The 24,350-nt window shown below is 34.1% G+C and overlaps 1 protein-coding gene across 5 annotated transcripts in view; it reads left to right on the plus strand.

Moving 5' to 3' along the window:
* Positions 1 to 24,350, plus strand: part of LOC105202335 (glutamate receptor ionotropic, kainate 2) — a 139,311-nt gene that overhangs the window by 23,137 nt on the left and 91,824 nt on the right. For all 5 annotated transcript variants that reach the window (XM_026132629.2, XM_011170798.3, XM_026132630.2 and 2 more), the window contains exon 3: positions 13,595 to 13,756. In XM_026132629.2, the coding sequence (XP_025988414.1) occupies positions 13,595 to 13,756 (162 nt within the window). The remainder of the gene's footprint in view (positions 1 to 13,594; positions 13,757 to 24,350) is intronic.

Below are 24,350 nucleotides of genomic sequence, written 5' to 3' on the forward strand. Positions count from 1 at the left end.
TAGCTAGAATGTCAAAATTTTTTTGCAGCATTGCTCATCGTACTTGAATATCCGTCACAATTATTTTAATGGTTCAATAAAATTATTTTTAATTCTGTATGCAGCTAAATTATTTAGATACTTGAACAAAACGATTCTTTCTGTATAGTAATGTAATCATGCAAATTTATACTAAAAATATTTATATTTTTATGAAAGAGAAGTTTTATTGTAGAATATTTTTTTTTATTCATTGTACATAGAAGAAACATTGGGGTCGTGATGCGTGTATAAAGGATCATTCATTTGTGATTTTTTTACAATTAAACCTTTTACAATTAAACCTTTTACGATATTAATTGTTAATATAATATGACTTTTATCTCACAAACGCATCTTTTTATCCCACTTCAATAAATTGTACGTACGTTCATTTTATGTACCCGACGATATACACCTTTTACCTAGAAGGTGGTTGATAGAACTCTATCGCTAACAAATTAGTGATAATAAGAATTGTGTGTGAAAAAAACGAAGTACTCTTATTTTTATAAAATCTATCAAGTTTCCTAAATTGTACCAAAGTTTTATTGCAATAAATAATATTAATGTAAGACTGATACTGATAGTAGTAAAAGTAATAATTGATATGAATATGGCAATATGAAAAATATGTCCATTGTCAAAATAATTCAAGCTAGTTTTATTTCAACATCCTTATCTTCTCACTATTTTCATGTTGTTTATTTGACTCTTTTGATAAATAAATTATTAATAAAATAAGTAATAATTAATACTTCTTAATATTTGTAATTATTTTAATTCGTGTCGCCATTCACATTGGCGACTGATTACCTAATCGTATCTTTTATGGCATGATGTAAAAAGGCTTATAATAAAATGTGTTATTGATGAAAAGTTAAAAATTAAAACATCAAGCTACAATTTCCAACGTTTATTTGCATACAATTAATACGAAATAGGAAATATAACTTCAGTGGTACGCATTCGGCAACTCTCCCTTATATTTTAGTTATGAAATCAAATACAAATCAAAAAATGAGAAATAACATTTACTAAAAATGTCCATGATATAAAGAATACATTATGGTTGTTTGGTATTCAATTTTGTATGATAAAGTTAAATGGGAATCCGTATAACTAATTGCTAAATTCCATCTTTTTTGATGTATGTACATAAATTGAGCTAGTAAATCAGTTTTATTGACGTTCCTCAAATGCTGTTTGCTTTCTCTCAAAACGTTATATCGGTCCGAAGACGATATCATCCTGGGTACTTCGTACACATCGCGCATCGGCGAAGTTTGCACTTGCGCGCGAGACCGACCACATTAATCCGGTACCAGCCGCATATTGCATTATTCAACACTACATTCGTCCCTCCAGTTCGAAAGTGTGTCCGTCGCGGCATTAGTTTGTCGGCGCGATGCGTTCGATGCCATCGACAATAGTTTCTGACTATTGAGTCGCTATCTAAACTGCAGAATTATTCATCGAATGTTTGTTTCGCGAATTGTCTACCGAAATATGATAATCTATAAATTTTAATTGACGTCGTATTATTTAAACTACATTTCTATAAATTTATGAATAATTTATATTTTTATAATTTTAATATATCTATTAATTTGCAAACGTCTTGATATATTTTTTTTTTTTATTACAATGTTACATAATTGATTAGAGAATATAAAATCACGCATGAGTATGATATTATTGATAATCGATCAAAGCGCCATGAGACTTACGAGTTAAAAAAGGTATAAGACACAAGCGTGCTAGTCGAGATATTTATTAACTTTCATGAAAGTCTAATCTTTCGCGCTAGGATACTGCGCAGCCATTATTCTTTTCATATATGATCGATTAATATTCTTTCTCACTCCTCCCAGAAAAGGATATTGAAAATGCTAATGTACGGATAAGAATTGATTTAAGATTATTATAAACGCGTCCTATTTTTTTTCGCTACTTGTTGACTTTAACAACAAAACTAATTTACAAAAATAATTGATGCTAAAGACTGTTTATTAAACTATTTCATTTTTATTGAGATTCAATAAATATTGTAAATAATGATAAATGTACTTTTAATGATCGTTGTGGGTATTATCCCGAAATCGAATGAACTATGTCATTATAAGCTAAAATTGACATTATAAGCTAAAAGTGACCTCAAAAATTTGCAATGTCTTGCTTCGAACTTAAAAGTCCGTAGAAAAGACTCCTTAATGGCGTCTGATGAATATAATTGTTTTCCCTAGAGAAAAAATTGACTAGAGCGTCGAAGAACGAGAAATCGATTATATTCTTCTTGGAGGACCCACCGTTTTATTTGGTTATGAAAGGACGAAGATAGTCTCCCTCTCCATAAATGAATTACGGCAATCGGTTGTCATCATGAAGACCTCGTAGCAGGAACGCCGATTGTCGACCATTAATTCAAATACCTCGTTTTCTCTGCACCTCCATTAAATTGGCGATCGACTTTTCCTGCATTTCACTAAATTAACTCGTTGACACTTCGACTTCCTTCCGTTTCTTTTTTTCTACATTTTTTTTCCCCGCTAAACCGACGAAATGTCTCTAAAATCCGTTTCCGTCTTTTCGCTTAAAATTCGCAAAAAATCACAAACTCGCTTAACTTGCAGAAATTGTGTCTTTAAAATTAACAGAGAGAAGATTTCAGATAACAAACGATGATTTTACTGCTATTATTTTACTATGTGTCTAGAAATTCAATATTTTTCAGAAGAAAATTTTTTTGTTAAAATTCCTTACTTTTGACTTATCACGGTATCGTTCGAATCTCAACGTTCCAATCTGTTCAGATTCGATTTATTTAGCTCCACCGCAAAGTATTCTCGCAGGCAGTTTCTTTTAGGTGCGAGCCCGCTCGCACTGGGTACAACAGATTGGAACTTACAAAATCCTGATTCCGTATTCATGGGAAGCATGAGGATTCTCTCAATCTCGACGTGGACTCGGGGTTTCGGAATAACACTTGCGAGAAGACCTCGAGCTTGTTCGACTTGCCGAGAGACCGCTGATAGAATTCGGAGGATACACGGTCGCGGTTATTAGAATACTATTGGAAATTACTTTACTGCTGTATTATTATTCCAATATTATTCTAGAAATGTATCGCGATAAAAAGGAGCATTTAATCTGCGTTACGGCTTTCTCTTATCGCTGTAAAGGGTTACGATATAATTTACGAGAAATGGAACTGTGATTATTCTATTGAATGTTCTATTTCCAAGTAGATATAGCAGTCATTTAAGCTCCCTTTGTTATCTAATAGCTCGATCACGAACCAAGTTCTCGCTAAATTTCATACAATCATAATTCTATGTACTGGTGCAATGATTAAACTAGAACAATCTTCCCATTGTAACCGTATTATATAGTACAAGCAAAATATAATAATTTTTAATTAATTTTTAATTAAATTTAAAACCTGTTATATCTTTAACTAAATTGTTGTTTACTGTTTACAATTTTGATTATCATTTTAAAAAGAGAATTTAGCATATGAATATTTAGCAATGAATACGGAGTCGGAAGTTGTTGTTAATTTTATTTTACAAGTCAAAGATAACATTTTTTTTCTAATAATTCTGCATTCTTTATAAATTATTTACAATTCATTTATTTGAATATCCTTATTTTCAATAACGTCAAACTGTGTGATGCACAATAGAATTATCAAATATGTCTACGCGGTACAAATCTTACGTCACTCCATGTTGACAACTGGATCGGAATAGAGAAAAGTTTTATTAGTGAGGAAGTTTCACAGGAGGATCATTGATCGAGACCTATTCCAATTTACGTAAATGTTCGATAAGTCCGGTATGTTCTATTAGGTCTTTACGTGTATTCTGATCGATCGTACCAGAAATTGCATTAGTGAAACAGCGCCTCTCAAAGTGTGGTTCTGCGGATTGCCGCAAGCTCATGCGGAAGCTCCACCGCGAGTGAATCGTCAGACACGACCACCAACAGCATAATTCGCGGATAACTACATTTGCTGGTCAGCGTTTCTTTTGCGTTCCGCATTCTATTTGAACGAACGTTTAATTCCACTTTTAAATTCGATATCCATCGGCTTGCAAGCCGCTGAATTACAGCAATTGCAATAAACATACAATTGTTTCAGTAATGTGTGTTTGCGTCAACATTTACATCGATATATGGTTTCTGTGTTCTATGAAATGAGCTACATATATATATATAGTAACATTACTCTATTCATTGTATATAGCTACAATGAATAGAGTAATGTTCTACTTACTGCTTTAACTATTTATTAAATATAATATATATTTCTCAAAATGTGAGATATGAAGATTTTGTACAGCGTGCTGACTTTCTATTTCTATTTTTTGTCAATTTTTTTTTTTACTTTGTATCAAAGCGAATTATATCCACGTATAAAAAATTTAATAACGGTTTCGGAATTTATTTCAAAATTTGGTTTTGATTCCTACAATAATTGAAAAATTTTTTCGCAACCCACTAAAAATCAACTTGCGACCCAATGTTTGAGCGTTTGACCCGTGCTTTGGTAATCTCCGCTATAAAATGATTGGACTCCAGTTGGATTATAATTAAGAATTTATTACAGAAACGATTGACCTCTAGAGAGAAATTTCAAGTTTGTTCTATTAACAACAAACTCGAGCGTCACAAAAACAGATCGTGCATTTAATGGCGCACGGGCGTTGTTAAATTCGCTCACACCCGATTTTCTCGTGTGCGTGACGGAGTGGCTGCTGCTGCAAACGCACTTTGACTCGAAACTGCGCGGCATACTAACGAGACCAATTTCGAGTAGCACGTACACACCGGCGGCTATGTGCGCGACCCTCTTCCCCCCCCCCTCCTTCCCTCGTGCTACACATCAGTATGTAAGGGGTCCTGCCACGTTCTTCCGCAATCGAGGGGGTGGATTTTCGCTAATGAGAGACATTAGTTTAATAACTCGTTGGTGGTAAATTAGAGACGCTGTTGTGCGTCGAGTGTATACTGCACAAACCCTCTATCTATCAACGTAATTTTAATCGACTAACTTTTACGCCGGTATAAATAATTAATGAGCACACGATAGCATTATTAATAGATAACGTTACCATAAATTCAGTTATTTTGTCGTTCCTAGCTCACTCTAGCTTATATCGAGGATGATTTCCGATTGGAGGATTTGCTAATGGAACGTATTAGCTTAATGCCTCGTTTTTACATGGTAAATACCATTATATTCAGCTCGCCAGTAAATTGAAGCCGATTGTAAAACGAATGAAAACTGAAAATCCATATCAAGTGCTAAATTTGAAATAGGACTTTACAGAGATCATCATGGCCTGTTTTTTCACAACTTTTATCCTTTCTGTTCAAGAGAAAAAAAATTACAAATCACAGTAACGTCGTGTGCAGGTTTGTCTAAGATGTACCATTAATGGTTACGGTTCCAAACCGTAGTGGCTCCTGGATAAACCGCGATCTCGGTCGCAAACTAGGCGTATCGACTTTGCACGACGGCAGAGGAAATCCGCCCCAGAAACCACTTGGCAGTAACTCACACCGTTACGGTTTCGATCGAATCAAATTGGGGTTACGTCATTCGTCCAAACGCGATTTTGACGGTATAAGCTATTTCTCAATCTATTTTTAGATTCGTCTTGTCTAACTTCTGATATTTCAATTCTCCGCAATAACGTGCAAGTTAATAATATATTTAACATTTATCAATAATATTTTTATATTATATACATCTGCGGGTCGAATTATCTATTTTTATTACATTAGAAATGAAATTGATGGACATTGCGATATTTCTATTATTTTTCAACTGCAATAATTATACATTAACGCTAGGTTGACGAATAATGAAGAATTCCGCTCGAATATTATTTCTTTTCCCTTGGTCGATAGCTCTTGTTTCATCACATAATTATTATTAATATTAATTATTAAGTCCCGTGAAGTTCTTTGCTTTACTCATCAACCCCTGGGGTTGACGCAATCCCCGATTTGCCGAAGTTTCTGAGAGTCCTCGCTTGTATAATCCATCGGTCAAATGGAAAAGTTCCGCGAAAAAAAGTTTCACTCCACTTTTCGAGGACTATGCCCCTGATCTGTGCTCTTCTTATCTCGCCATCCCTCTTTTACTATCTCGCGCTCTGTCCGTACCACTGCGAATCGTTTCTCGATCTGATTTCTTCCGCCAAAGTTTTTGCATTCCTGTTTCAGAAGAAGTGAGTGACACTTCGCTCGCGCGAAGAGTGATTTTTAAAATGTTTGAAAAGATCGCGGTATCGCGTTTTTCGCTCTTCTTTTTGCAAATCTTCTCTTCATCAGTCGCCGGCTTATTCCACGTCGTCGTCGCCGACCATGCCTTTAGTCTTATCTGGATAGGAGGGACGTTTCACCCGATGAAATTCGAGTCTCGTTCAGAGAGGAAACCCGGCGACGATGAAAGCTGTCTCTCTTTTCTCTAGCGCGTGGAAAGACAAAGAACGTAGGGCAATCGAAATTGGAGCTCGCGATGCTGATGAAGCCGAGGTTAAGGCTAAGAACCTTATATCTCCGCAGTCGGAAAGACAATCTCTGAATATAGAGACGTAACGTGCAATATATTAAATTAAATTATTATGTATTCTTATATTTATGTATGTAGATAACATGATTTTTATGCTTCTCTGTATCGTAGAGAGCGTAATAAAATTACACTAAATTCTTTCGCTTGCCTTAGTAAAAATATTATATTGCTTTCTAATCTTGTTTTTAAAAATGTAGAAAAGTGTTATTGTTTTATGATTTTCATGCACGTGAAATATGTCATTTTGTTTTACCATAAGAAAAATCGTCTATATTTTGAGAATAATACTATTCATAGAAAATAGTCGGATGAAAAACAGACGCAAGAAGAGAGATTGAATTCATCGTATTGTAAAATAAATAACAAAGTTTTATCCATGACCGACCGATAAAAGTAGCCGAGTGAACCAACCAGCTGCTTATCGACGAGTATAAAGCGGAAGGGCGTTACATGCTGAATATCATATAAGGTCCTGTTGTTATGTAAACTTACCATTTACATCTAGTATTCCGATACCAATTTTTTAATCCAATAAAGAAATAATAACTAAATAAAAAACTTTTAGCATGTAACCATAAAAAATAAATATTATTTTAAATTACCAAACAATCGAAGATTGAATATCTATATACGTCGCGGTTCCTGATTCAAAACAATTTAATAGTATTTACGATCTATTCGTGACCCGTATCATCATGCTATGGTACTAACTAGAAAAAATATTGAATTTGTATTTTTTCAATGAAAAAACATGTTTTTCCTATATTTTTACTGGAAAAAGTTTTTTTTTACCATCTCCGTTGCCAGTCCTACTAGATTATATTATCGCCGCAATAGCATTGCTACGCATCGAACATTGCCTCCCTATTTACTGTTATATAATAGTCTTAGTTTAAGCAAAGTAGAAAAGCATTATGAATTAAAAATGTTTTAATCTAACAATTCTACAATTGAAAAAAGCTTCAGTAATGGAACACTAGTAATAATTGAAGTTATTCTATTCTCTCATAATATAACATAAAATATTTTCATTTATTAAACAAAGCACCAGCGATATTGAATCTTTTATGGCCGCATATTGCTTCCTACACGAAAGCCTTTACAAAATTTAGAAACACCCACTGCATCGTACGCGATATTGCGGCGCTTTTCACGCAATGCTTTACGACCCGATGCGATGTACAAGCGTGAACGAACGAACGTAAGTTACTCGTTCGCGTAGAATAAGATGAGCGCATATAATACAAGAAATATTGGCATCGCCAAGGAAGCATTACTTTTTATGCGCTGGCGGAGCGCACCGACATATTATCGAGCACCATTCCGCGGCAGAGCGGCATTTAAAGGCGCTCTTCCGTACGATTCCGCCCGTATTCTTCCACACGCGCGCGGGCACGGTAGAGTTCTAAAGTGAATTTAAACTAGCGACCCGACCGAGCACCGTTTTTATTAGCTGCAATTCATTGAGAGTAAACACGATGTATTTCTTGATATATCCCAACGTATTTCCGCTCGCGTTACACAATTTTTTTTTACAATGTCCGAGCTACCTTTCTCATAGGCGCGTAATCACGATAATTTTCGACTAACGCTCGTTAATCGACCGACGGTGTCGCAATGATAAAAACAATTTTGCTTACATTGATTCATCTTTAGACAAGTTGTACATGTACATAAGATGTGTGCGGAAATACAATTGAGATTCTGCTATTAAGCCTGTTCTACGATGACATAAGGCCGTAAGGCTGCAATGCGCTTTAAAGTTGAAAACTAATTGGTAGAAATAGACGCGGCTTATAGCCTTACGGCTTTACGGCTTTTTGCTCATGCTAATGTAGAACAGGCTTTAGTGTTATAAATCTAACTCGCACTCTTGCCATTCTGGTTTGTGACTGACTTCTTCAGTGGAATTCTTAACTTCTCGATTTTAGATTTTGTATTACTAATTGTATTACTTGTCCGATCAAGAGTACCTTTTCGTAATCCCTAAGGATACGCGTTTGATCAGGGTAGTAGGACTAAAGTTAAAGCGGGTGAGAAACCTTAATACTAGTACTGTGTCAAATCCTATTTTCAGACACGCGGATGCAACTCGCGGGAGAGGCGCGAGTGAATTTCTTGTTCCGAAGTTTCTAGAATTACTCATCCTTGCACGGTTCTTCCTTTAATCTCACGCACGCTTGTAATCACAAGGTGTTATAACGAGGAGTCTTCGAGTTTCTCGTTAGTAGCATCGCCGTGCTGCCGTTGTTGAAATATCGTATTAAAGATCTATGACGTTCGAAAAAGGAAAGTCAAACGGCGTCTATGATCATAGAGAAAATTGTGCATATATAATTGAAGGCTTTCTTAAAGAAATCAAACCAAAAACAACTGTGTAAATGTAGAAATCTTCGCCGGACACATAATGTAAGTAAAAACAAAGTTGCAATTTGATCAATACATATTTTGAGCAACGCACGTAAAAGAAAACAATTAGAAACCTATGGACTTGTTTTGCGGATCTTGCGGAAATTTTATACTTACTACTTATTTATATTTGTTTCTCTTGTTAATTCTTATCGGAACAGAATTGTTCATGATATGACATTATTAGTAGAGAATAATTTTGCGTTTTAATCAAGATTATGAAAATTTGCAAAAAAATGGACTTGTTTTTAGTTTTTATAGGAAACTCTTCTATCTTTCTCTTTTTCTTTATTTCTTCACAAGTAAAATATAATAATTTACGCAGAAAAAACAATTTTACTGCAACATTTAAAAATTTAACTAGATAGAGATTAGAAAATGATTTTCTGTTGAGCCATCAAAGTAATTGTGCAGACCGCCCAAGCATGATGCTGCAAACAATTTTGACATTCTAGCAATCGCGTTAAAGGATCCGATACAATTTTTTTAATGGTTCATCGTAATTATTTTCAGAACTATATTTCAAAATTCTTTCCGTAGACAATACACATACATATATTATAAAGAGTTCATACATGACGCTTTATATTTTCCACGTAAAAGGATCGTAGTGCAAATAGCTGAAAATTATGTAATGTATCGGTCGCCGTTTATTCTTCTTCCGTTCAAGAATACACGATCTGTATTTTCCTCTTTTGTAAAGCCATAGCGGAGAATTGCAGCTTTTGCAGGTCCCTAGAGGTTGTTTGGACGTATCGTCGCATTGTATTACCAATATTCAACAGAAAACATTTGTATTGTTCTGTTCCTGGGAAAACGTAGATACACGTGAACTATACGTAGCCGCGTTTCCTAATGGAAACCCCCGTTTCGATTTACGAGGAATTAGCGATATTAACTTGCTGGATCCGCTGTAAATCTGCCACAGATCCCATGAGATTGACCAAGACTAACATACAAATTGGTTATAGATATGAATGTATGAATATATGCAAACGTTAAGCAGGAGATTTAAGGGAAATAGTGCTAACGAGCGTAACTCGAAACAGTGAGATAAACGTGTAGATTATACTAAATAATGAACATAACGTTTCTTCCATTTCTTTCATAAATTATCGTTGCTTCAAAATATTCGAATTAATAATGTTGCGATCCAGAAAGCTCATAATGCGCTTTGATGATGTATAATGCATCCAAGCTGATGTTTCTTTTTTTTTTACCAGAAGCTGGTGCTTCTATCGTAACAATACACGGAAGCCTTGAATATCACGGTGACGCGAAGCGTTTCGTTGAGCACCAAGCTGCTCTAATCTCCGGCCGTTTTTCAAAAATGCTTTCCAGGGATTTAAGGATAATAAATGGCTGTGAGATTCTTGGGAAAATAGTACAGTGCTTTGAAAATTAGGATAAAAATAATTCAGAGAAATTCCTTCGAAATTATGCGGCTCAAGTATGTACAAGAGATATATTTTTCTCCCGTAAATCATACATACGCATACACATTCGCCCATGTAAGTTACTTTTTTACTTTTTAGTTTTTATATATTAATACGCAATATATAAAAATATATTCTTATATATCAATATATCATTTTTATATAATAATACGTTCTTTTATTAATAAGTATACTTATTGATAAGTAAATATAATAATCTGATTTTTTGAAAATATAAACTTAATTAGGAAAATAAGTCTTCATAGTATTAGATTGATTCATAAATAAATTATAGATAATTATTGAATCACTTTTCTTTTGAGAAATCAGTATGACACGTGGTATTTAATTATTTTATCTATTTTACTACAAATAAGTTAAAAATGTATTATTAACCAATCAGAATAAAATTTATTACAATTTTGTTAAATATAAAAATTCAGTTTGTAAGTAAAAACTTATTTATAAATCAATCCAATATTTTCAATCAATTTTTGCGTATCAATATGAACTCATTTAATTTAACATCTTTTACAAACAATTAATAATTGAATTAATGAAACATGGATTATTAGTATTATTAGCACTGCTTATACATATATATTTAATTACTCACCTCATTGTAACTGCACAAGCAAACGTGTTTGATTAGTTACTAAAAAAAAACAATAACAAACATACGTGAGGATTTTAGGGATTACCTATTTCTTATTTAAACACAGCTAATGGTCGAGCGCGGACCGTAGTCGATGAGATCGTAAGAAAATACCGAAAGAAGTCGTCGCGAGCATTTCCGGAAGGATCAGAGTACTTAACGTGTTACAGCGAAAACGGAGAAACGGAAAAAGAATAGCGGGCAGCTACAGTTGTGGCGAACAATACTGTGGGATGAGAGATGGAAGGCGACTAATGCGCATCCACTCCGTTACAGATAAATGGATTAGTTAGTTACGACACGGAACGAAAAGTGAAAGAGCGCGCCGGACTGAGAGAATACCATCAGGAAGGGTTAAGGTCTGATGAAAAACGGCGAACGGGGAGGCCCGGTGATTTGGCGGAACGTAAATACTAAAGGAGCTCGTTACCGCTTACGATGTATCCATTCATTCCCTGTTGCTTGATTGAACCAACTGTCTTCCTTTATATGTCCAGATAGTATGGTTAATTTTAGCATTTTTCTAATGTTTAATTTAATGAAAAAAAAAATATTGTACACGTATATTTGTAGAGATGCAATATTTTTACAAGATCATACGATAATTATCGTGTATCTTATAATATTAATTATTAATTGACGCAATTAATATTTAATATCTAATTTTTAAGTAAAAGAACCGAACGTACAAGCGAATATTCGAGCGTTATCATAAATTAAAAGAAAATTGGAATTTAATTTTTATACTTTTTTACATAATATTGAAAACGTTTATTAAATTATTATACATTTAATATATCAGAATATGAAATTAATGTGGAGCTATTTTCCTCAATATTAGCATATGTACATATATCTACATATGTTAAATATGATACGTGCATCATTGGTACATTAGTCTTTTCACGCATGACATGTCGCCTCATTAGCTAAATTACAAATAATATTATCAAACTAATTTTTTACACGGTCTATTAAATTGTTCTACATGAACGCGAACGGACAATACGGTGCGAGTCGATTCGCGATGTCGCGTCGCCGTGGCTTTCATCGAACTTTTATCAGAAATGGCCATTCATCAAGCCAAATGCTAATAGGCAATGCTGGTCATCGCTTTTAACTATCGCTCGCCATCGTTCAACCATGAAATCGCCCCTGGTGCTGGGTCAGGAATGCGTCCTGCTGCTTTTTATCGCGCTAAAGGACGCTCGTTAATTTCCGTAAACGCTCCGAGGCACTTTGCGATGAAAGTCTGAATACCGAAAGGTAGAAGATTAATCCTCTTTAATGCGCAACTATCCTTAAGTATTCCTTTTCTTTAAAGAATAAACTAGTTGTCAATAATGAGGACGATGTGTGTCTAGAGTCACTCTATGCGGTTGTTCAACAAATTGGAAGTACATTCGCGAGACTTTTAATCGTGACGTCTTTGAAAAAGTTTCACAGAAAAGCGAGCTTTGACACACTATTGATAACCCGGCGGCAATGTAATCGTCGCCGATGAATAGATAGTTATTTGAACGCACCTTTCATTCAAGAAAACGTCGCTGGCATATCTAACTGCCATAGTAATTCTCGGCATCTTTTTTTCATCTCGACACAGTTTCATTTTTGCATTCAGTGTCAGGGCGACGGTAAAATTAACGCCTCATTTGTTTATCCGTAATGTGCAGTAAATAATACTGCGTGTCGTAAAAATTTGATTTATTTTCATACGTTATTACAATTAATATATTAATGTAGGTTATCTTAATAAATATTATATTAATGTCTTAACCATGTTATTTGACATGTAGATAAACAACACGCAATATGTATTATTTAATGAATATTAGAGATAGCATGTCATACTTATGTACGATATGTGTATCATATGCTACATAGCGAACCATTTGATCCTGAAACATTAATCATGCGGTCAGTACATCATACGTTGAATTAAATCTATCAGATCATTTTCTATTCTAAGCGTTAATAATGTGATAACATTAAAAAATTGATTATCGAAATGCATTTTGTAATTAAAAATATTTCTGATAAATATTTCGTATCAATTAATTACAGCTGTTGATAAATTAATGAGAACAATTAATTATAATGGTTAATTGATTATAATGATAATTGAATGAAATATCGAGTTGTTATTACATTTGTGATTGTTGCAACATTAAAGAAATTTAACGTTTTAACTGAATTTGAGGAACTAAATGTTCTCTTAAATCGTATCAAGATCAATTGACACGAAGAAAATGTTTACAATAATATAAATAGAGTTATTAGAGAAATTATTCAGTATGCAAGCCGAATAAACACATTCATGGTATTAAAACTATATGTAATCTCTATTATACGAGATTCAGCCTCTCTCGGAGCTTGCAGTTTATTAGCATAGATGGACGAACTTTGATCGTTTGAGAGTATTATCACTGCGGAACGGAATAGTGTTCCACTTTAAGGATTAACGCGATCATAGTCGCGCTTACTTTCCAGGTGCTATATTCACTCATGACCAAAAGGATAGCAGCACGGAGCTGGCCTTCAAGTACGCCGTTTACAAGATCAACAAGGACAAAATTATACTGCCAAAGACCACGTTGGAGTACGACATCCAGTACGTGCCGAAAGATGATTCCTTCCATGCATCGAAGAAGGGTGAGCATCATATTTGCGTATTTTGCATGTGTATACTCAACAAATTTCTGTATACATTTTATTTTTGGTGAACCGTGTAATTAGAGTTTTATTTGCATTTCCGTAATCTACCTCGGTACAAGAAATAGCAATTTGAACTGAAACTTGCGGGGCAGAAAATTCTCCCGTGTAATGAAACGATGCCGCATCGCACACGTCTCCATAAGAAATTTCACCGAAGTTATAAAAAACATCTCATGCTCGTTAATCTCACGGTTTCCTACACGTCAAAAATGATTTATTCCTGAAAACTCGCTACATCTCTACACAGTCGCAGAATGTTGCAAAACATTTGAATGGTACATCTCGTCTAAAATTTATTTATTTGTTTAATTAATTTATTCAGAATAATTCATTAATTTATATTTTAGTTTGGAAATTGTGAAAAGTGCAACTGCAATGCGCTTGTATTGAAGTTTCTGTCGCGCAATGCATCAAAATACCGGATACGGTTGACCAATTCTGTAAAATTCATCCACGTAGAAATAATAGATACATTAAACCGTAAATGAAAACGGTTCGTAGGAGATATAGCGCCAGCTATGTTAAACCGAGACAAAGAGCTTGGCTTATCGAGGAAAATCATGGCACTTAGATGGAGAATACTACGGGGTATCCTGAATATTCTGAGGTCCTTCTAGCCGACACTATACGCGGTACGGTATAAGGCGTTACCGTAAGCAAAATTTATCGTGTTGACGGCATGTATAAACCAGCCAAGAATAACTGGCTTGCTTGCCTCTCGTCGTTATTAAAGTAGCATACACATTATTATCCGTCTTGTCCGCTGCTATCGGATACTCGCCGTAGAGACCATTGCCTGCCTGTCTTGCTTCGTGGCACTTTTAAAAACCTATTACTTGTCTCTTGTCCGGCATACCGAGAAAATTTGAGAGACAAGATCAATTTTGTCCACGATATACGTTTCGCGGGAATTTCTCGATATGATTCCGGCAACCAATTCTTTTCTCATATAGAAATCGTGAAATCTTTTATTATTTAAAAGAGAAATTAAATCTGTAAGACATGAAACAACATTATAATGTTTAACGTAACATTGAAAAAAATTTATTTGCATCTCTCTTGTTTGAAAAATATTTTTAACGCTTATTTCAGAAAAAAATAAAATATACGTATTGGTACTTGTTTTTTTAACGGAAATCATTGCGGTAGTATTGTAAAAGAAGAATATTCCTATTTTATTTTGCAGTAATGTTTTAACAAACATTTACTTGGAATCTACGATGAACTTCAATGCTTGGCTTTAAATAATTCGTTAGTCAGTTTGTTTTTACGACACGACCCTTAGAATCCTAAAATCAATTGAGTAGATTTACTGTTTCTTTTTCTCTTTTGGCAAATACTCCATCGTATTTTCTTAATTCTCTGTAAAGCGTAATTGTCTTTTCATAATTTAAATTAAAGATATTTACACGAAAATTCACGAAATATATTTGTGCGATATAATCAGTTTTATAATAATGTTCTCCAAAACATGAATTTAATATTACCTGCTTTTCTAGTGCATTTAATTCTGCAACCGAATAATTAATAATCATTGATCTAATAAAAAATTTACAAAATTATTTTTATTTGTGACAATAGGCTATTTTATTAAAAAATTAAACCATACAAAGTTTTAATTAAGCAACCGCCATTATGGTTGTCCGAGCAGCGGCATATACCTATATGCGTTATGCAAACATTATAACAATTGCAGTGTGACTAGCAATCTAAACCTTCGTCTAATATTTATGCATGGAAGTAGCTAACAGAGGCTGCCTTCATTATTTTCGTTCTCGTAAATTGTCGGTAAGCGATGGATGCTTTACACGTGAAATCTTAAAACTTGTGCCTTTTGAAATTATTGTATAACATATTCTTTATTTCTCTATTGCTTATATATCGGAAATTGCTGTGCAAGTAATAATTATACGCTTGTAATATTATATTAAAAACAATATACTGGACAAAGTTAAGAAGGTTTTTATAGAGTTTTGAAAATATTTGAAAAGACTCTTCTATAATTTTTATACCGTCTCATATGCAACTTGTAGAATTTGCACAATAAGCAAAAATACATTTATGAGATCATTTATGAGAAGAAATTTACTCAATACAGTCAATAGCTTATACCGACATTTCCATTTCTGTTTTCCATGAGTGTACACTTTTGGCATTTTTACGATTCAATTTTCGTTATCGCGACTTCGCAGTTTATAACTAACTTTTATTTGTGATAGAAAGCTTTTTTGATGTGCTTGTAAAATTCATTGTTACGTTACAACAATGCACAAAGATGCCTTAATAAAATGTTCATTATATCGTGATACAGAAAATATTATTTCCGATTTGTTGAAACGTCATTTGAAAAGACGATAACATCAAATTCATATTTTAAAGAATATGATTATAAAACTGATTAGATCATGCAAGTATATTTAGTTCATTTTCATACAAGTATATCTCTAATCTAAATTATAAAAAGATAATTCAGCACGTTAATATTCAAAAGGTATGATTAATAAATATAATTAATTTTTATGCATGATTATAGCAAGATTATTAACAAGTACTTGTTTTCTAAACTTTAAATATCTTTGTATTGCTTAATAATTTTCCTAAATTTAGACAAATGATTATTTGAAAATGTCTTATATCTCAAAGTATTATAAATAATTAAAAAATTTCATACATTGTTCTATGTCATTGAGTTTGAATATCAGTTTAAAAATTGAGCACAATTCACTTATTGATTTAAAAGTTATTTAATTTTTTGTTTGCTTTTTGATTCTTATGTAAAATTGCATTTTGTGATATTTATTTGCAAATTTGATGAAAAAGTAACATTACGAATTAAATTCATTTGGGACCAAAACTTTTTTATCATTAATTAAATAATAAAATAGTACAAACTTATAAAATCCTCCATTTTTAAATCTCGATAACTTTTGGCTGTTATTATAGAGCCAAAATATCCTTAAACACACACATTATTAATTTATGGATGGTGGCAAATCAAATGAGCTATTATCAACTTTGGACAATGTATATTATTACATACATATACACTTTCCATTATATGCGATAAACTTTCGTCAATAGTGCCCCTGTGCTTCAGAATTGCCACCATGGATCGATAAATGTCTGCATGTATTGTCAACTACCAGGGCAGGAAGCCACTTCGGAACCAGTTCGTGTCATAGCTCACCATAGCATATCTGTACTGTCGAAAGTTCTCTTTCCAGTGACCTTTAATGGAACCATTTGTTCGTGCACCACACAAGTTGAATTTTCTATTCTGAGTTACGTGTCCTCCGATCGCTCAACTCTTTGTTACGTATATGACGTTGAAATTGCTATATTTAATTATGCTCAAGTTAAACGTATTATGTGCTTTATTTATTTAAATTTTATTTAATTCGACTTTATTGTTCAGTTGTACAAAATGTAACGGTGTGTAATATATACTGAATAATTTCTAAAAATATTTTCATTTTCTGTAACTTTTGTGTAGACATTTTTAGAAATTTTTTTTAGAAAAAGTATAAAAATTATAAACTTGATATTTATTCTTTTATATTTAAATATTCTTTATAAATTTTTCCAAACTTTGAAAAAGATATTTTTGATAATTATTTGCAAATCTGTATGTGTGAAGGAATACCATTTTATTGTTGACATGATTTAAGATATATCAGAAGCAAATTACCAGGAACAAAAAAATTTTTTTTATAAATTTTTAATCTAATTCTATACAAATGTAATTCTCATCTGATTTACAATTAAATTAAAAAATTAATTTCTATACTTTTTTGTAAAATCAAAATACGGAATTTTTATTCAAATTGTAGTACAAATTTTTGTAGTTCAGCCTTTTTTTACTTTTAATTCGCTTTATCTCTCAACGTTTAACTTATTATAAAATATCTAAAAATAATTATCGATATGTTGAAGTTCCAAAAGCGAAGATACTCTCTTAACATATTGAATATTATTAATATTGAATTGGAATATTTACCGTTAATATGATTTAATATTCAAGACTTTCTAAATTAGCATTCCTTGAAGATTGGAAATACCATTAATGTATTGCTCCTCAATTTCGTGAGATTCTCGGGCGAGTGTTAGTACATGCAATGCGTCGCACAAGAAATTCGATCGCCGGCTCCGTAACACGTACGCTTATAACCGTAAAAATCTAAAGAGCCGTACACGCATATACTTTGGCGCAAACGTTATTCTACAGTAACAACGACCGCGCTCTTCTCCGATCTCGCTCGTCGCATTATCATCGCGTCTTTACATCGCTCGTTTACATGGGCACGTGCTTCGACTCTGTATGTACGTACGCTTATGCAAATGACGTCGTGTCAGAGGTAAGCGACAAGTTAAGTATCAGCCGATGAACCTGTGTGAGCTCTTCATATGCGTGAATGTTCTCTCTCGTGTCTCGTAATGATTTCATACTTTAAGTAGTTGCGCCAGAAATTATGCGGACCGAGCGTCAGTTAAATTATATTCAAATATCACTTGAAACTTGGGTTTGGTGATTTAATGATTTCTGAAAATTTAAACGCACTCTTTAAATTTGAATCAATAAAATCTTATTGATTTGCATTGTTGTACTTATAATTGTAATCATTAATAACTGTTTATCTTTCAGTGATTCCAAAGAAATGACTCACTGATCAGAATCAGTATATTACTACTGAAAGACAGTGCTTATAATTCTAATAATTTAGAAAACAGAGTCGAAATGCCCGAATAAAATTGAAAACATTTATAAAGCAATTGATTTCTAAGGATTTGTCATTTTCGTCATCGGCCTTCACTTTGGCATATTTTATTTAACAAGTCTAATTTTTAATTTGAAAATTATGTTTAAAAATAAGATTTTATCAAACGTATTTTTGCTCAATTGACAAAATTACTGTTTGTTTAAAATTTTTGCAAACAAAAAATCTATACGATCGATTCACTAGCGAAGGCGCTGTCAAAGTTCAAAACAAGTTTCTCGAAACATAAACACATAATTTCTAAAGTTCTCATCGGTTGGGGGAGATCAAGCGTAAGCGCTACGTCATGTCGCGTGTCGAGGGTCTCTCTCGAACATGTCGCTCCCGATTCCGCTCGCAAGCATCTTTATATCGATATTACGATCTTCCCGATGCAAGAGTTTCTCACACATACACGTCATGTACACGTTCAAGCTGTGCTCGGAACTCGCGTCGCGAATAATTTTTCATATCTGAAAACTTGAATTATAGAGAAAATTGCAGTCGCTGCTGTGACTGACATAAGTTAAACGTTTTCATACAACTAAATTAATAGGATTGATGTTAATTTATGTTAATTTACGCTTATGCAAATTTGAATTCGCTAACTGAAAATTGAAATCGTGAAATCGAATTAAAAACAAATCAATAGAAGGAAGTAAAATAATTTTAACAGCGAGCGGAGACGAGTCAGTGAATAGTGACTGTTAAGAAGTAGCGTTATGTAATTTAACTTTTTTGTTAAATAAAAAGCATAGCAATGTTAGCGCACAAGAAGGTAATTTACGCGTGAACTAACGAGGAGAGATGGAAAATGTTCAGATAAAAATTGCATGAAATCTATTAAGCTTGAGAAGAATGAGAAAGATGTGGAGCGTAAAGAAAGATTTAAAGGAAAGCATCTGGCGGCAGAGCAGAATTACCGCCGAATGTAAAAACTCATTTGTCACGCGTAGGTTTCTTAGCTCACCGACGCGGCGGCGGACGCTATTGTCCCCGCTCATCTTTCGTGCGTCATAAACGCCGAGTGTGCCGCCGTGAAATCTGCAAATAATGGCCGTCACGGCAAATCCCGCGGATTTGACTTGCAGTTTAATCCTCTGAATGAGCGTAGTTTAGTTCATCTGTCGCTGTAGCTGTCGCGGACCGCCGCGCGCTGCCTGCTCAATAATTTTAAAGTTTCACAGCGCGAGAACGATTACGAGTTTCAATTGTACCGGCTGTATAATCGGCGATATAAGGCCGATACATCCGAATATCTGAGCGCATAAACGCACACGCGGGCTGGGAATCAATTCTCGATTCGGCAGTTGTGATTTTTCCGCGTTTCCGATTATTACGCCATCGGGGGGGATCGCGGATAGATCCATTTTCGATCGATATTATTCGCCCGGTTATTGGGCCGCGTATCTCGTATCGCGCGAGAGAGAGATAGTTTATTCTTCTTTTTGTAACCCGTCGCGCAAATCTTCTCTCGAATACAAAACTGGAAGATATGTTTATCGATACGGCTTTGAATTTCTCTTGCTCGTCGCGGGAGGCGGATCTCCCCGCCGTTTGTAAATAAATCCCCGGGATATAATACCGACGGCAGAATAAAAGGCTTAGGGCCATATTTCAGTCTTAATCTGCGTTTTCCGCCACGTTTCTATCGGCGATGCTCGCATGCGTATTTCGCGTAGTTGCTCGCAAATCCGAGATCGCGAGATTCTCTTCTCTTCCGAAAAACTTCCGCTCCGCTTCCCTATTTTGCAACGCGTTTATCTTTGTGCAAAAAAAGAGAGAGAGAGAGAGAGGAATCATCGTGTTTGTAAAGTGCAAGCTTTAGTTTAATCTCGTTTTCCACGCACCAATGTATAAGCATTTTACAGCAGCTACCAAATACGTTCCACCCAATACCCAATTTCATGCTCTTTCTTTTTACCTATTTTATCTATTATACTCACGCTTTATCTAACGATGAAACGTTGCAGCACAACGCTCTGCGATAATAATTGAGACCATTTCTGAGACTTCTCTTTTTCGACAGTGCAAAACGAGTTTACACGGTCGGAACACTCGTGTTGACCCGGCACGGCGTGGAACGTTATCAAACGTGAGACGTGTTTCCGGCGGCGAAAAAGGAGAATCGCGAGTCATTTTATCGACACTTCTTTAAATTTCATTTCCCTCCGTCTCTTTCTTTGTACATCCTTCTCGCTAGTCGGTTTCATCTCGATACTCGGAAATACTGCGGGTCGGGAAAAAGCGCGGGTCAAATGAAAAAGGCGGGAAAAGGGGGTGAAATCGGCGGGCGGACGAAGGGGCGCACGGGAAGACTGACAAACGGCTAAAGGTAAAGAGAGTGACGCGAGAGAGGGTGGCTGGCGAAATAGAGAAGAGAGGCCAGGCGGAAGGAAACGCAAACCGGCGCAATACACCGCGATGCACCGCGAAACCAATATTGGCAGGAACGAAACAGACGCCTTGAGTTGTGCATGCGGCTGCACGCAGACGTGCGGAATTCGCAGGAGAGGGTACGCGCCGTTCCCCGTCACCGCTCTCGCTCTAACAAATTCAGTTGGGAATTTGCCGGTGAAATCTTTTTTTTTTTGCTTTTCTTTCTTTGCCTCGCGGGATAGCAAGAGCCTTGAAAGCGCAGCCGCACTTTGCCGAGAGATTTAAAAGCGCACGGGCGTCAGTTTGCATTCGCCTAAGTTAGTAATATCATTACGTGTAGCTATCACGGTACGCAGCATTCTCAATTTCTCCCGCGATGCGAAAATACCGCATGGACATTTTAGAAATTATTTGCTCTTGCAAATTTCTTCGATATATAAACGATACGGGTAACGAAATATCTTATAAACGGAGGAAAAGAGAAGAGAGGATAGTCAATGGAAAAAATGTCATTGCGGGAAGAAAGAAAAAGCGGGACGCTTAGCTAACATTTTATAAAACGTTTACAATTTTAATGTAACGAATAGATTAATGCACGGCGATTTCGGATCTTTTGAGCGAGTTAAGAGCGGTTGAATCTTTCGTTTTCTTCAGCTGATTAATCGAATAGCATTCAGCTTGCGCGATAGAAGCGAGATTACAGAGAAACATTGTAGCGACAAGGATGTACGAAGGTGCTCGGCAGGCAGCAAAATTGATTCAATGGTGAGCAAAGAGATTTAACGCGCAATTACTCTGATTGAACGAAGCTGATGGCTTGGGGATCCGTCGGGAGAATTGCCGACATCAAAGTACAGACCGATACTCCGCTCCTCGTTAAGGGGACTGAAAAGAGGACCAACAAACGGACATCCTTACGGCATACATATATTGTTCCGCCGAAACAATGCGTCTTTGTCGCTACTGCGCTGAAGCAGATCCGTTTGTTGAAGATTCGAAATATCTGTCGGAAATCTTATTCAAGGCGGTGCACAAAAATACATTGCACTTTGTGTTAAAAATATTAATTAGACACAAAAATTGTAGGAGAGCGATGTCGACGATGCAAATTTTTAGTTTGGAAAGTTCTTCTTAGAAGAATTTTTTCGCATCTTTACTTAATGCACGATGTTTCATATTCTCATGGAACTTTGTAATTTTTCCTCAAAATTGCTCTTATTCTTCTTTTACCTTTTAGATCGTTTGCAAATTTTTAAAGAAAATTATTTTAGATGGTAGAAAAAAAATTTTGAGGAGAAAACTCTTTTTCTTTATATAGAATATTTTTACCTCGTTGCTACTAAAGATGAATCGTTTAATGGATCGTTTGCGCAGCCACCTGTTGCAGCAGTGAATTGCTCGAATTCGAATACTATTGCCCATGAATTTAACTATAATTTTTCAGATGTTTAATGAGTAAGACAAGCATTAATTTTTTTTACTTTTTCATAAGATATATCATTCGCGTCAAAGATCAATAAATATAACTTTTTGTAATTGAAAAGTCGTTGAATTCATTTAGCAAGTCAAAGAATAGCGATACTACTTGCGAAAATTTGTTAGTTCCAAACTTTGATCATTTCTATATTTTGTACGGCGCAAGCGATAAGATATTGTACTCGCAAATGAGAAAAATATCCTTGTTACAAAGTTGTGCATAGCGAACATTTTCAAAAAAATATATTTTGCAACAATGACTGCAAGAAATATAACTGACCATTTCATATGGTTTTTTTTTTAAACTTTTGACAATTTATTTCAACATTTTTGAAAATATACATTATAAATTTGATTGTTTATATTCATATATTTATTTTGAATAATAAAGAATATATGTACAGAAAATTAAAATAATGCATTATTACATATATAATATTAAGCACACGCAATAAATACATATTTGTTAGCAGACGATATATTAATGTTAAAGTCCTATTTATGAATCTCTTTATGCTCTGAAAATTGCATGTATTATACTACAATATTGTTTGCACTACAAATATTAAACAAGGAAATAATAAATTATACATATTGCCTGATCAAACATATTCTCTTGAATATTCAGATTCTTGCATATTCCGTATACTATTTATACAAACGTAATAATTAAATGTATATCTGTTACGGATGATTTGAGTAATTGGTAATTATACTTAATGGTCGGCCAATATAAATAATTCCCAATTTGTTCAGTCAAAATGATTAATAAAAAGGAATTAATTAAATTTCCCGGTCATTGCACGTAGGTATATATTTTTTAATGCTAGTCACTTGATAAGTCACCTTATTTGATTTTTCCGACAATCTTAATTAGATAACTTAATCTGTTAAAATATTCTACAATTAGCTGTGACTGTTGACAAGCAATGTTTAGCAACAAATCAAATTTTATTATATAGAATAGAATAAGATATTTCTATCTGTTCTGATTCGTACTTGAATATTTATATAACTGACTAAACAGACTGTCCTATTTTTTGTAAAGATATTTTTAATTCATTAAACACATTGTCCATATGTCCGTAATGTAAATGACTAATCATTTTGATTAATTTAAACAGCTTGCTTTCATTATTCAAATTTTCCAAAACAAGCAAGCGTTATACATATTAGTCAATTATTATATACAATTTCCAAATTAATCAAATTGGCCGATATATGCATATATCTATTGATACGTGCGTATTCTGCATTATTAAATTATATCTTTTTAAATTGTGAGAAATTATTATAATTTTATATAATTCTTTATTTCTGTTAATTAAAAGAGGGGGGTATATTTTTTTGTACTATTATCAATTACATAAATTGATAAAAAATCAATTTTCTGATTTTTTTAAATCAGCTATCAGTATGCACAAAACATGATGTAATCTGTTAATAGGATGTAACTTGTTAAATTTTTGTCTATATTATTCATTTACTTCATAATTTCGTTACAGAATATTTAATATTTAAAAAATGAACATGTAAAGTAATAAAAAGATACGATTTAGCAGATCGGTACACACACGTTCAACAAGTCTCCTCTATATGTATAATATACATAGTTTTAATATAACATAAAGATATACTCTAGACCGTACATTTGCATATCTCAAAAGTTCTCAGATATTATTTTTAGTCAAAGATGTCTATTTGATCACGACGAAATGATTAAAGTGCGCTAAGGTGCTAGTGATTATTGCCAATTAATGCCCAAGTAGTGACTAACAAATTGACGGGGGACCTGTGAAATGGCGGGCGGGTCTACGTCCTCACCGAACGTAACGTCAGGGTGGTACTTTGAAATTTTAATGAGCCGCGTTCTCTCTGACCTCGTCGTTGGAGATTCGAGCGAGTGCCGTCGCGCGTCGGTG

Source organism: Solenopsis invicta, chromosome 5 (genome assembly GCF_016802725.1).
Source record: "Solenopsis invicta isolate M01_SB chromosome 5, UNIL_Sinv_3.0, whole genome shotgun sequence".
In the NCBI taxonomy this organism is placed as follows: domain Eukaryota; kingdom Metazoa; phylum Arthropoda; class Insecta; order Hymenoptera; family Formicidae; genus Solenopsis; species Solenopsis invicta.